The 15426-nt window shown below is 37.7% G+C and overlaps 2 protein-coding genes across 2 annotated transcripts; both read right to left on the bottom strand.

The window, feature by feature from the left end:
* Positions 1 to 6069: 6069 nt before the first annotated feature.
* Positions 6070 to 6960, bottom strand: LOC141708859 (uncharacterized). Its single transcript, XM_074512673.1, has one exon. It carries the CDS (start codon positions 6958 to 6960, stop codon positions 6070 to 6072), a length of 891 nt encoding a protein of 296 aa, XP_074368774.1.
* Positions 6961 to 7308: 348 nt separating this feature from the next.
* LOC141708848 (uncharacterized) lies at positions 7309 to 11282 on the bottom strand. Its single transcript, XM_074512662.1, has 10 exons — positions 11070 to 11282; positions 10617 to 11007; positions 10123 to 10526; positions 9416 to 9931; positions 9150 to 9274; positions 8687 to 9044; positions 8562 to 8636; positions 8368 to 8430; positions 8012 to 8256; positions 7309 to 7954 (listed from the first exon to the last, which is right to left on the bottom strand). The coding sequence occupies exons 1-10, from the start codon at positions 11280 to 11282 to the stop codon at positions 7309 to 7311; spliced, it is 3036 nt and encodes a 1011-aa protein (XP_074368763.1).
* Positions 11283 to 15426: the final 4144 nt, after the last annotated feature.

Below are 15426 nucleotides of genomic sequence, written 5' to 3'. Positions count from 1 at the left end.
ATAATTATTAAATTATATTAATTAATATTAAATTATCTAAAGAACGAATATTTGGTTCATCAGATAAAGATATAATTCTTATCACAAAAATAAAACTAATATGTTAGATTTCTATATCAAGTAAAACAATGTTAAACTAGAATTATAGCGGAAAATTTCATAACTGATTCGATTCTTTTTAACCACGTTACTATTTTTTGCAAGTAACAACTTAATATTTGATATTGATAATTTTAATTCGTGTTTCGCACGAATTATGAATAATTCTCTACAATTATTAATTCGATAGTTTTAGTTTCGGACTCGTGTTTCGCACGGGTTATCAACTATCTATACTAATAAGCGAAACTATGTTTAGGTCCCAAATTTTGGTACTCCCTAGAAAATTATACAACTATTTTTAAAATTTTCTGTAATAAAATCTCAACTGACAAAAATTAACTTCTACTTCATGTAAATTTTATTTTTCTTCAATTTTTATTTGTTGTTGAACATCCAAGCGTTGGTTTACTTTAAAATAATTGTATTAGTTATAAGTTAACATGTCAGATTTATATAAGTAAGTAATTACATGCATGCATAATTAAAACTATACGGTGAAATTTTAGATTTACACTTAACTTCGATTTTTTTAACTAAATATTTTAACACCATTTTATATATTATATTTAGATTTGTATTTTACACGGATTATGAGTTTCAGTTTTATACAAATAATAATATGATAATATTATTTTTAATTTTAGACCCGTGCACAGGTTACCAGGGGCGGAACCAGGAATCTATCATGGGGGGACCAAAATAAATAAAAGTAGAAAACATACCGATTTATTTGAGATGTGCACGCCTTTCTTTGATCAAATAAAAAGAATCAATGATCTCCTCGGCAAAAATGGTCTCCGCAATCTCCTTTTCAATATACACTATCAAATAATCCCTAAGAAATTCATCTTCCATTCGATTGCGAAGACTTGTTCTCAAAATTAACGTATTAACGAATTGAAATCAATAATTTCATCAGTGTTCTCAGAATCAATACCTTCATTAACAATCTCTGGATTTTGAGGATTTTGCTCGGAGTTTCTGTTTATCCCACCAAAAATCAGAGGCTCAACTTCATCTGCATTGACTTCAATTGAGGCGGCAGAAGGTTTTTCATCTTCACAAGTAGTTGTTTGCTTCTTCTTGGGTTGAAAATAGGATGTAATCTCTTTTCTCTTGCTCATATTTACGGATTAGATGTAAAGGTAGAGTAGATAAAGAGAGATGATATTAGGGATTGTAATTTTGTAACTTGTATGTATAGTATGTATTGGGGGTTTTGGGACCGGAGCAGAACAACTGAACAATCTGTTTTTAGACTTTAGTTTTAAGCATCTTTTTTTTTGTTTCAAATTGTACTATCTTTATCTTATATGTTTATTTATTAATTATTAATATTAATGAACAAATTCCATGATTTCCATATAATCAATATTATTTTGAATGAAATAATTAACAAAATCAATAAAATTTTGTATAATCAATTTTCAATTTCAATTTTTTTTTTAAAAATCTAGAGGGACCAAAAAAAATTTTGATAGTAAATTTTAAAATTTTATATTAAAATTTTGGGGTTATTCTGCAGTTGGCGGGGACCGGGGCTCCCTTCGGTCCCCCTGGTTGCTCCCCTGCAGGTTACCAACTAGTTGTATAGAAAAACAGTTTTGCGTCACATAATTATTAATCTTTGTATTCATTTTAGTTTGTCAAAAAATATTATGCATTCAATATTTTTTATATACATTATGTTATCAACGGTATTTTGGCGTTCTTAATCCTTTTTCAATACTCTGAAATAAAAGAAAAAAAAAATCTTTAAATAAAATGAGCAGAAAAAAGTATAAATAGCCTTGTAGCTTGCAATACGGTCTTAAACACTTGCAGTTGCCATGTTGGCTCATGTCAAATACAATTATACAATACATAATGACGTGTTAGCGCTAAATTTAATTAGTAATCTTATATAATTACACGCAGATCCCGTATTATTACAAGGAAAGTAACCCTTTATAAAATATTTAAGAAATTTGTTTGTAACAAGGGCCTCTAACATTTTCCTACAAGTAATTCGCAATGTTATTGTAAGACATGATCTGCTGTGTTATAAGAACATGAAATTTTGCTAATATGTTGCAGTGTTTCACAAAACCTTGCATACAACAAAAGAAAAAGAACAAAACAAACTCAAAGTATGTATTATTAATCTAAAGCCATGGTCACCAGGCCACTGCAACAGAGTTTTCAAGCAAAAACTAGAAATTAAATCACTGCAAACAACAAACTCATATAAAGATCATCCTCACTAGTTACAGACTCATAATCAAAGAACAGTTGATCTCTTTCCGCTTTACATATTATTTCGTAAATAGTTGTTTGACATGTTTCATTTTCACATATTTTCAGCATTACCTCTAAACCTTTCTTCAAGTTCTGCATTACAGGATCTTTCTCTAAATTGTCGAACTTCTGCTTCATATCTTCAAGGCTGTCCTCCACTCCAGTCCTTATAATGTCGACCCTGTAATGATGTAAAAGTTTGATTACTTGTAGTACTTCATACTGCAGAGTTAGTTCTTCTTTCTTGTACAGATGTTCATTTTCAACCAGTTCCAACAAATCATCGAACCAAGTTAACATTCTTTTTGCTTGTTTATAGTTAATTGTTTGTGCCTTTTTGTCTTTAGGTTCTTGCAGCACTTCGGGATCTTCTCTTGATCTTGCAGTTGCTCTAATATTGCTGATCGAGAATTTATCCTTATATTTTGGTGGTTGAAGCAATGCTTTTCATCTTATACAATCTTGAATATACTCAGTTCCTTGCTGCCATCCATGTTCATTTATCTGTGACGGTGAATAATCGTTAGTGGATCGAACACAATATTCAATATGTTCTATACCTTGCTGACTTATATCTTTGTATGTTTGCCTTACTCCAGAGAGGTTAACGGATCTTATACAATGACGAATATGTTCCATTCCTTGCTCATTTTCAGACTCATATGTTTGCAGTTCTTCAGGGTGCTTGGCAGATCTTATGCAGTCTCGAATGTGCTCAATCTCTTGTTTGTGCTCAAAGTGTTAGAAAATTAGGATTTTAGAGCTTAATTTAATTATGTTCTTGATGTTAATCCTAAAATCTGATTGGAAATTGTTCAATGATATTTGAAGTTAAATTTTCATGTATGGTTTTAAGAATTTTCTTAATGAAATCCATATTAATTGAGAGTTGGAAGTAGTTTGGAAAAGTTTGGAATTTTGAAAATGTTTTTCTCACATTGAAATAAATAAAGGGGTTGTGTGCTTTATATGGCATTACCCACATGAGTAGTATACAACTACTAAGGTGTGTGATCGTCCATTGTGTTGTTGTGTGCTTCACGCACACGCGCACCGCCACGCCACGCACTGATATTTTTAAATTAATGGTGCAGTTTAATTCAGACATTAAAGTGTGTGGAACAGTTTCATTTTTCCTCGCCTATAAATAGAGGTTAAAGTGAATTTATTTTCTACACCACACAACATTCTCTTCTCTTCTCCCTCTCTGCATTTCTCTCCCAAAAACACAAGTTCGAAGTGCTGTTATTTTCCGGCGACTGAGGTGCTGGTCGAGGTGGAGGTTTTGTTGCTGCTGTTAACATAAACTCCGAGCTGTTTTATCCTGGTGGAGATATTGCACGCATCCCAAACGCAGCAGGTAGGGGGCAATATTCTCTTCAAGAACAGCCAGGGCTTCGAGTAAGGCCTGGTGACTCAGCAGTGATCGTATTTTCTTGGCATTTTTGTATCTGTGTGCCATTATTTTTTCAGACACGTTTGAAAGCTATGGTTTCGGGTACATCTTCGTTTTTCTCTTCGTTATTTCAGTTACTAATTTTGTTTACATGCATGCTTTGTTTTGTTAACTGTGGTCTTGGCCTGGACTTGTTAAATTTTATATATACTTGCCTCTATGTTGCAATATTTGTTAGTGAAATTTTCAACATTCTTGAAGAGAATATTAGTTATTTAGAATTTAGCATAATGGTTAACGAAAGTGAGGTTATCGTTGGTGGTGGTAGCGATTCGGGTGCAACTGCCGGGGCCATTGATTGGACCACCTATAGTTTCCCACAAGTTGTTGAACTAACCGGACCGGAGAAATTCAACGGTGGCATTGGCTTTTCTCGCTGGCAAAAAAGGATGAAGTTGTGGCTGACTATAAAGTGTATGTGGCCGGTTGTGGAATATGAGAAACCAGTAGTGGATCAAGAGAAGGCTGACACAGTTAAGGCTTTTGCGAAGTGGGCTGAGAAGGATGGAGTGGCTAGGGCGGCCATTCTGGCGGCACTAACAAATACTTTGTTTGATGTTTATTCTTCTGATGCCTACACCGCAAAACTCTTATGGGAGAAGCTGGACCAGACACATAATACTGACTCACAAGGTCTAAAAAAGTATTATGTGGCAAGGTTCCTCGAGTTCAAGCTGGTGGACAATAACTCCATGACTGAGCAGGTGCATGAGTTCGAGATGATAGTGCATGCTTTGAAGGAGTCTGGAATGAACCTCCCGGAGAAGTTCAAGGTGATGAGTGTGATTGAAAAGCTCTCGAAGTCTTGGGAAGAGTTCTCTCTCTCCCTGAAAAGACAGAAAGGAGAGATCACCTGGACCAACCTTATGCTGGACATCTCGGTGCAAGAACAACACAAGTCCAAACAGGGACATGTGATGCCAACTAAACACGGTACCTCGAAGGTAAACATAGCAACTGTAGGACAGAAGAGGAAGGCTCTTACTAAGAAAGCTAATAGTAATAAACCTAAGAGTGACAATGACAAGGCCAAGAAACCCAAGGCAAACAAATCATGTTGGTCTTGTGGGCAGGTTGGGCACTGGAGTAAGGACAGCCCTACGAAGAAAGCGAAGAAAACCGAGGTAGCGCAAGCGAATGTTGTGTTTGGAACCGCAAGTGGGCCTGTAGTGAACATGGTCGTTGGTGAGGCTACGGCTTCTGAAACCGATGTTGACCGGTATGTATCCTACAACCCTGTAATATTTTCTACCTATCTGTCAAATGAATGGTTGATAAATACTGGAGCTAATGTACATATTTGTGCTGATATTAGTTTATTTGTATCTTATCAACAGAGTCATAGCCTGACTGTGAAGATGGGGAATGCTAGTGCTGCTCAAGTACAAGGAGTTGGAAACGTGGATCTGAAGTTCCCTTCAGGACGTATTCTATGTCTGACGAGAGTGCATCATGTTCCCGACATGCGTAGAAATATAATAAGTGGAAGCTGTTTAGTTTCTAGTGGTTTTGAAATTTCGTTCAAATGTAATAAAGTAGTTCTTATTCACACTGGTACATTCTTTGGCAAGGGTTACTTGTCAAATGGTTTATTTGTTATTAATGCGGATCCCGTTTTGGGAAATTTGTATAATAATATTATTCCTTCTGTTAACTGTATTGAATCCTCGAATATATGGCATGCTAGACTAGGTCATTTAAACTTTGGTGCTCTTAAGAACATGATGAACTTAGAGTTGATTCCAAAACATACCATAGAAAAGAATTCTAATGTCAAGTATGTGTGTCTGCTAAACAAATAAGGAAACCTTTTCATAACGTTGTTAGGGATTCAGATTTGTTAGATTTAGTACACACTGATATTTATGAATTTGGTGGTGTGTTGACCAAGGACCAGTTTGGATACTTCACTTCATTACTTTTATAGATAATAGTAGTAGATACTGTTATGTTTATTTACTTAGACATAAGGATGAATCACTTAGTAAATTCATTATATATAAAATTGAAGTAGAAAAACAAACTAGTAAGTTACTTAAAAAGTTGAGATCTGATAGAGGTGGTAAGTATATGAGTAATGCTTTTAATGAATTTTGTGCAAATAATGGTATAGTTCATGAATTTACTCCACCATACACACCTGAGTCTAATGGGGTTGCTGAGCGAAAGAACAGAACATTTAAAGATATGATTAATAGTATGCTTTTTTTTTAAACAAAATGAACTTGCTTATATTAATTGTAATCAAGACTCAAAACATCACATATAAAGGATGGTGGGTTATGAACCCACTCCTTGACGCCTGACATAGAATAGGTTGCTCTAGCTAATCTGTGAGCTACCTCATTCGCAGACCTCAGAATAAACTCGACTAGCACATCATCATAGTTCTTAAATAATTCAATAGAATCTAAAACAATAGTATGGAAATACGTCCATCTTTGGACACCCTTACAAGCCTCTGCCAACAGTTTTGCATCCGTCTCAAATACACATCGTTTGTGTCTGAGTTCTTTTGTCCAAGACAACGCCTCCTTCAACCCGATTGCTTCCGCTTCCTTTGGTGTGATGATAGCTTCAATCTTCTGAGTTCTGGCTGCCACAAAACCCCCAGACGCATCCCTGATAACACATCCTATGCCAAAACCTGCACTATCAGTGAACAACGCAGCGTCTACATTCACCTTAAACCAACCTTGTGCTGGTGGCTTCCACGTACACGCGATTGTATTAGCTGCTGAAACAAATACTCGCTTCTCTTTCTGACATCTTTGCCATTCATTGATCATATTCATTGTTGTGGCCTGCACCCCGAATCCAGATATACTCACTCTATTCCAAACCCATTTGTTCCTCCGATTCCACAAATTCCAATACAACATTACTAGATGGACCAGTTTATCCCGTGTGCACACAAAGAAAAGATACTGTATAAACTCTACTATATCACCTGTATAGTTCGCTGAATCCACTTCCTGTATATTAGCCCTTGCCCACACAGATCTTGCAAACGAGCAATCAAACATCACATGATATGTATCTTCATCTCGCATTAAACACCAAGTACATCTACTAGCAATCTCTACCCTTTTTGTTAACAAAGCAACTGCAGTTGGTAAACACATACGACAAATACGCCATATAAAATTGATCACTTTACCTGGTAAGTCGAATGACCATAGCTTCCTCCAGAACTTTGCATGTGGTCAATCTTGCTCCCCTGTAAGCCTTCTATAACAACTCTTTACTGTAAATAACCCCTTGTCATCAAACCTCCAGAACCATAAATCAGGTGTATTTCTCATAGCAAGAGGAATACTTTTTATTGCTTGCACATCGTTCTCATTACATATATCTTATAGCAGTTCCACATCCCAACTTCGAGTGTCTACTTCCATCAAACTCACCACCCTAATATCTTCCAATTCCCGAGGTTTTGGTGTTGTTAAGTATCCATGTCCCGGTCCCAGTAGTCATGGTACTTTCCACACAAAAGTGTCTTCCCCATTCCCAATTTTTCTTCGGCACCCATCCCTAATAGCTTCCTGAGATGTCCAGATGCTCCTCCACATATAACTAGGATTCACTCCTAAGGTAGCGTGAAAGAAATCTGTATTTGGAAAATACCTTGCCTTCATAAGATTCGTTACTAAAGGATTAATGTTGTTCAAGAGCCGCCACCCCTGTTTTGCAAGCATGGCAACATTAAACTTATGCAACTCTCTGAATCTCAGGCCCCCTCCTTCCTTTGCACCACATAATTTATCCCAAGCCAACCATCTTATTCCTCCTCCCCTCCCTCCACTTCCCCACCAAAATGAATTCATAGATCTTTGAATATCATTACAAACTACATTCGGGATAAGAAGTATATTCATCCAAAATGTAGGTATGGATTGTGCAGCCGTTTTTAACAAAACTAACTTGCCTCCTTTAGACAGTGATTTGTTCGACCAGCATTGAAGCTTCTCAGTAACCCTCTCTTTCAAGAACCGGAAAGCACTGTTCTTCCTCCTTCCTATATACATAGGCAATCCTAAGTAATTACCTGGCAAAGTAGCTTCTCGGACCCCCAATATATCACATACTTGATTTTTGTTTGGAGGTATAGTATTTGGGCTGAACAACACATTTGACTTCTCAAGATTAATTTTCTAGCCTGATAAGTTCTCATACCTATCAAGAATGTTTTTCATTATCGTAGCTTCAGTGGTTGTGGCTTTGAAAAAGAAATATGAATCGTCCGCAAACAAAAGGTGGGATATAACCAGAGCCCCCCTTGCAATCTTACAACCATGAAGTAGGCCTGCATCTTCATGCCTCCTAATGAGCGAGCTCAAACCCTCTGCACAAAGGATATACAAGTAGGGAGATATGGGATCTCCCTGTCTAATTCCCCTTTGCGGAATAATATCACCAAACTGCACGCCATCATGTGTGAATATGTATGATACTGTTTACACACAAGTCATAATTCGATTTATCCACACATTATCAAATCCAAACTTCCTAAGCATACTCTCCAAGAATACCCATTCAATTCTATCATACGCTTTGGAGACATCAATTTTAAAACCAATCACACCATTTGCACCCTGCTTTTTCCTACGAATGTAATGGTTCAATTCAAACGTGTGTTATCAGTGAGTAATCTACCCTCTATAAAAGCACTTTGCTTATCCGATATTATAGTTTGTAAACAAACTTTTATTCTATTAGCCATTACCTTGGATAGAACTCGGAATAAGACATTGCACAATGATATAGGCCGCACATCCTTCATAGATTGGGGCTGCTTGATCTTCGGTATAAGACAAATTAATGTACGGTTAATGTCCACTGGTAACTCGCCTGTGCTAAAGAAATCTCGACAAAAGCCACCACATCTGCCCCTACAACACTCCAAAAATCCTGATAAAAACCTAGGTTTAAACCATCGTGCCCAGGGGATTTATCAGGATGCATTGAAAACAACGCATTCTTGACCTCCTCATACGAAACTGGCACCATTAGCTGTTGATTTTGCTCCTCTGAAACTTGCTTCACCACCTCTCGTTCTGTTAAACCCGCAACCATATCAGATGCAGTAAACAGCTCAGAAAAATAGTCCTTGATAATCTGCATTATATCCTCCCGACTTTCCTTCCAAACTCCATTTTTATCCTTCAGCTTTGTTAACTGGTTATACTTCTTTCTCCCTGACGCATACCTATGAAAAAATTTCGTATTTTGATCTCCCTCCTTAAGCCAAAATTGTTTGGCCCTTTATTTCCAAAATATCTCCTGCTGTTCCAGTAACTTCAAGAATTCCCACCTAGCTTCATCATACTGCTGCACCCCAACCTGGTCTTTGCGTGATCTAAATTTCCGCATTTCCTTCCTATAATATTGAATCTTCATACGTATATCTTTTGCTTTCCCTCCACCCCATTCGTCCAACTTCAAACAACAATACTCAATTTTATCCATAATACTCATGCCACCAGATTGCAACCAACTCTCTTTAACCACATTAAAACACTAATCCTCCTTCATCCAGCTATTTTCAAAATGGAACCTTTTCACTTTTGGAACATATACCATGCGATTCAACTCGAGAAATAAAGGCATATGATCTGATGTCGAGACCTCCAGTACTCGAACCGTAGCCCTTGGAAATAAATCTCTCCACTGTAAGTTTGCCAATCCTCTGTCAAGACGTTCCTGGACCCAATTTCCAGAACCTCTAGATTTTTCCCAAGTAAACACATTACCAATAAACCCTAGATCGACCAAGTCACACTCATTTACCACATCTCTGAAGCCTTCTAGTAAATACCTCGGGTGAACCCTACCTCCTTGCTTTTCATGCTCATACATGAAATCGTTGAAATCTCCTAACATACACCATGGCAGTTGTGATATTCCAGCTAAATTTCTGATTAAATCCCATGATTCATGCCTTCGATATCTTTCAGGACACCCATAGAATCTCGTGTATCTCCACCTGCCAACCTGATCACAAACTACTTGGAAATCAATATAATGACTGCAACTATTCACTATTTCTACTCCTTCCCCTTTTTTCCACATGAGAGCTAAACCCCCACCATGACCCTGCGCCTCCACAACAAAACAACCCGCATAATGGATTAATTTACAAACTTCCTCTACTCGTTTTCTTTTTACTATTGTTTCAGATAAAAAAATCAAGCTTGGCCTTAATTGATTTGTGATTTCCTTAAGAAATCGAACTGTTCGTGGCTTGGCCAGTCCACGACAGTTCCAACTTAACAGACTCATAATACTAGGCGGGCCTGGTTTCCAGGACCCGCCCCATACCCGTTTTTTGGAATATCTGACCCGTTTAAGTTTTCTTCCTCAGTTTGTGAAAGCCCATCCATCTGCATATTTGTAGGCCAATTATTTTGATCTTTTTCCACCCGTTTACATTTTGTTTCAATCACCCTATTCAACTCCTCATTATTAGCGCCCAGATTTGAAATCTCCCCTTCCTTATCTATATTCTCCTGATTTTGGGGTGTAACCACAATCATACCCTTATCACCGCTAGTTTCGCGCACCACTCCCGTTGTTTCCGTAAAATTCGCCTCTCTGTGCTCCTGTTCAGTTTCAGTTGTTCGTTGACCAGAACCCCCACCATACTCCGCCCAGCCACCACCTCCTTCAACATTTCTCAACCACCTTGCACCTGCATTATTTTTATTATTCCTACTTGGCGCTCGCAACCATGATCCATATGCCCTTTCTACTTATTTTTCCGGATGAGCATAAACAATACTGCATTCCCTCTCTGTGTGGACAATTACCCCACATACAAAACAGAAGTTTCCCATTCTTTCATACTTAAAATTAATCCAGCTCCAATTTCCACCCTCTCTCTTCATTTTCATACATCTTTTTAATGGCTTCTGAATATCCAGCTTAACTCTGATACGAACAAACTGTTTCCACAGTCCATCGGAATTGATCAGCTCTGCTTTGATATACCTTCCAATATAATTTCCTATGTTTTTCAGGATGTTTTCTGAGATGAATCCCTTGGGAATGTCATAAACTTGGACCCAAATATCTATTTCATTTAGTTGTACCTGATGCGGATCCGTCATTTCATTCATCCTCTGATACACAAGCATACTCTGCTCAAAAGACCATGGCCCTTCATCAATCACCTTTTGTACATCCATAACATGATAAAAACAAAGGAATATTTGTACCCCCCTATATCATGCACCTCCATTCCTTCCTTGGGCCTCCATAATGATGTTAACACATTCCTCATTGCTTGGAAATTGATGTTTTTATCTGTTAAGAATCGCCCAACTAGGACAAACGTTTGTTTCTTCCCTGGAACTTCCGCATCCCCGATAATAATCCCGCCCTCCTCCTCTTCCTCAATTGTTAATTTTGCATACAATTGCTCCAGATTAGAATTATCTTGCGCCATACTTTAACTTTAAATGAAATATGAATGATGAACTGTGAATGCGATAATAAACTTGTCACTAGAACAAGACTAAAAGAACCATGCACCTATGACATGGAGAGAATTACATATACGTGTATTTATGATGGGTACTTGTTTTTAATAGTATGCTTATTAACTCTGGGTTGCCTAAATACATGTGGGGAGAGGCTCTAAATACGGCTTGCCATATTTTGAATAGAGTCCCTCTAAAACACATGGATAAAACACCCTTGGAGTTATGGAAAGGCAGGATGACTAGTCTTAAGTATCTTCGTGTGTGGGGGTGCCTTGCTAAGGTGCTTGTTCCTGAACACAAGAGAAAGAAACTAGGTTCAAAGACTGTTGACTATATCTTTCTGGGCTATCTTGAAACCACTACAGCTATGAGATTTTTAGTGTTAAAATCTGACATAGATGGTATAGTGGCAAACACGATAGTTGAATTTCGAGATGCGACATTCTTTGAGGATGTCTACCCTATGAAGTCTGGAATACCTGAAACGACTTCTGAGTAAGATCCTACTCACACATCAAGTTCTAATCCTGATCATGTGGAAAAGATGACAAATATGGGGGCGGAACCTAGTAGTAGCTCTATTCCTAAGGAACTAGAGGAACCAAGGAGGAGTAAGCGTGCAAAGGGAGTCAAGGATTTTGGAGGTGATTTCATCACTTACAATGTACAATGTCGAGGACGAACCTTTAACTTTCCGACAAGCTATGGATTCTTCTGAGTCAAGGCACTGGAAGGGCCCTGTGAAGAGTGAAATTGACTCTATTATTTCTAATGGAACATGAGAGTTGGTTGATCTCCCTCTTGAGTGTTCTACTATTGGGTGCAAATGGGTTTTTAAAAGGAAGTTGAGCCCTGACGGCTCAATAGACAAGTACAAAGCTAGACTGGTAGCTAAGGGTTTTAAGCAAAAGGAGGGAATTGATTACTTTGATACATACTCTCCGGTTGCAAGAATGGTAAAAATCCGAACGCTTATAGCATTGGCTTCAGTCCATGGTCTTATCATCCATCAGATGGATGTAAAGACGGCTTTTCTTCATGGTGAACTTGAAGAAGAGATTTATAAGGATCAGCCTGAGGGATTTGTTGCATCTGGCAATGAAAGGAAAGTATGTAAGTTGATCAAGTCCATCTATGGCTTGAAACAAGCTCCCAGAGATTGGCATAAAAAGTTTGATGAAACTGTATTGCCTTTCAGTTATAAGATTAATGAAAGTGATAAGTGTGTCTACACTAAAGTTAAAGGTAATGAGTGTGTTATTTTGTGCCTATATGTGGATGATATTTTACTGTTTGGAACCAATATTAAGATTATTAACGAGACTAAAGAATTCTTGAAAAGGCATTTTAAAATGAAGGATATGGGTGGGGCAAGTGTGATTCTTGGAATCAAACTGATTCAGTCCACTGAAGGAATAACCTTGACTCAATCTCATTATATAGAGAAATCTATACTTGAGAAATATGGTTATTCACAGTGTAGAATCGCTAGTACACCCTATGATTCGAAAGTTACACTTGTCAAGAATACTTCAGGAGTGCCTGTGTCTCAGTTAAGGTATTCTCAGATTATTGGGAGCTTGCGGTATCTTGCTAACTGTACTAGACCAGATATTTCATATTCTGTGTCTAAATTAGCTAGATATACAAGCTGTCCAAACAGAACTCATTGTGATGCTCTTGATAGAGTACTTAGATATCTAAAAGGCACAATGTACCTTAGTTTACACTACAGGAGATTTCCTGGTGTGCTTGAAGGGTACAGTGATGCAAGTTGGATAGCTAAGAAGTCTGGTTCCAATGGAGTGACTGGATACGTGTTCACCTTGGCTGGTGGAGCAATATCCTGGAAGTCAAGCAGACAGACTATAGTTACTCGGTCTACTTTTGAGGCTGAGTTGTGTGCACTTGATGCCACAGGGACGGAGGCTGAATGGTTACACGGACTTATGTCTGCAATACCTGTAATAAGCATACCGCTTCCTGCTATTGCTATTCACTGTGATAGTCGAACAACTATCGACAAGATTAGCACTAAAAAGCATAATGCTAAAACCAAGAGACACATCCAAGTTAGACTCAAGTCTATAAGGGGTTTAGTGACTGATAGGATCATAGCTATAGAGTTCATAGGAACTCAGAATAATATAGTTGATCCTCTTACTAAAGGACTGGAACCTGTAGTGGTCCTTAAGTCAAGGTTGGGGATGAGACTGTCAACCCATCATGATTCATCAACAGTGGGAACCCAATACACATGAGAGGAGATCCCTCGAAGTGTATTCAATGGGTAATAACAAGCTTTAAGGATGAATTGGTAGTACCTTTCCTACATAGATGATACTATAGTATCTGAGTCTATCCCCTGTAAACCTAGAAGGTACTGACACTGCTAGAAAAGCAAGAGTGTTAAAACTCTGAATGGGGTCAAGTCATTTGACGAGATATAGGCAGTATATCTCTAGAGATGCCCAGCTAAACGAATGTAATTGTGTGGTCGCAATTAGAGGATAGCGTTAATCCTTGAAGCATTCGACGAACAGGATCGAGACATGACCATTAATGTCTCAAAGCCGTTAGATTGACACCATAGCCTTTGACTTGTCGTCGTCTATGGAATATGGTTATACTAAACGGAGTAAGATTCAAGGTGAAACATTCCATCTGAATCCGATAGCCATTGAAGTATAGGAATTAGGAGGGTTCAAACCCGGAAGGGTACCGACTCTGAAAAACAAGTCATGATGGGAAATTAATCGCATTTCTGTATGGATTTGTGGGGGATTGTTAGAAAATTAGGATTTTAGAGCTTAATTTAATTATGTACTTGATGTTAATCCTAAAATCTAATGATTGGGAATTGTTCAATGATATTTGAACTTAAATTTTTATGTATGGTTTTAAGAATTTTCTTAATGAAATCCATATGAATTGAGAGTTGGAAGTAGCTTGAAAAAACTTGGAATTTTGAGAATGTTTGTCCCACATTGAAATAAATAAAGGGGGTTGTGTGCTTTATATGGTATTACCCACATGAGTAGTATACAACTACTAAGGTGTGTGATGGTCCATTGTGTTGTGTGCTTCACGTGCGCGCCGCCGCCGCCCCGCCACGCACCGGGCCGGGTCGAAGGGCGATTTGGGCGAATGTCTCGGCGTCTCGCGAGGCGACCTGGGCGAGGATTTTATTTATTTGAGAATTAATTTTAATTCGAATTTATTTATCGGTGACTGGATTATTATTATTATAATAAATTGTTGGGCTGGGTTTGATAGGCTTAGTCTAAATTCATTGAACTTGGACATGAATAAATAATCTGATCTGTAACTGATATATTGAATTAAAATTAAATCTGATAATAATGTGGGTGTTAAGTGAAAAAAATTGTTACAAATAATTCAAATTCAAAATCTGATCAGTTTTGATTTTTTAAATTAATGGTGCAGTTTAATTCAGACATTAAAGTGTGTGGAACAGTTTCATTTTTCCTCGCCTATAAATAGAGGCTAAAGTGAATGTATTTTCTACTCCACACAACATTCTCTTCTCTTCTCCCTCTCTGCATTTCTCTCCCAAAAACACAAGTTCGAAGTGCTGTTATTTTCCGGCGACTGAGGTGCTGGTCGAGGTGGAGGTTTTGTTGCTGTTGTTAACATAAACTCCGAGCTGTTTTATCCTGGTGAAGATATTGCACACATCCCAAAGGCAACAGGTAGGGGGCAATATTCTCTTCAAGAACAGCCAGGGCTTCGAGCAAGGCATGGTGACTCGGCTGTGATCGTATTTTCTTGGCATTTTTGTATCTGTGTGCCATTATTTTTCAGACACGTTTGAAAACTATGGTTTCGAGTACATCTTCGTTTTTCTCTTCGTTATTTCAGTTACTAATTTTGTTTACATGCATGCTTTGTTTTGTTAATTGTGGTCTTGGCCTGGACTTGATAAATTTTATATATACTTGCCTCTATGTTGCAATATTTGTTAGTGAAATTTCAACACAAAGGGCGTATCAACTCTCATTGTGTCTCGAATGTTCTCGGTCCCTAGCTTATATTTATAGCGCTTCCTCGAATTGCTCTTGTGAATAATCAAAACCTCTTCCTCGG

Source organism: Apium graveolens, chromosome 1 (genome assembly GCF_009905375.1).
Source record: "Apium graveolens cultivar Ventura chromosome 1, ASM990537v1, whole genome shotgun sequence".
Taxonomy (NCBI): Eukaryota; Viridiplantae; Streptophyta; class Magnoliopsida; order Apiales; family Apiaceae; genus Apium; species Apium graveolens.
The sequence above is the reverse complement of the archived record's forward strand: the minus strand, read 5'-3'. Positions and strand labels throughout refer to the sequence as shown.

Excerpts from the sequence above, each read along its gene's own strand:
- LOC141708848 (XM_074512662.1), bottom strand. The coding sequence starts at position 11,282 with ATGGCGCAAGATAATTCTAATCTGGAGCAATTGTATGCAAAATTAACA. Across the intron at positions 9,045-9,149 it reads CAGCAGTATGATGAAGCTAG|GTATGCGTCAGGGAGAAAGA; the intron begins GTGGGAATTCTT and ends ATTTTTTCATAG. Across the intron at positions 8,431-8,561 it reads TATTCCGAGTTCTATCCAAG|GGTGCAAATGGTGTGATTGG; the intron begins GTAATGGCTAAT and ends AGGAAAAAGCAG.
- LOC141708859 (XM_074512673.1), bottom strand. The coding sequence starts at position 6,960 with ATGTGTTTACCAACTGCAGTTGCTTTGTTAACAAAAAGGGTAGAGATT.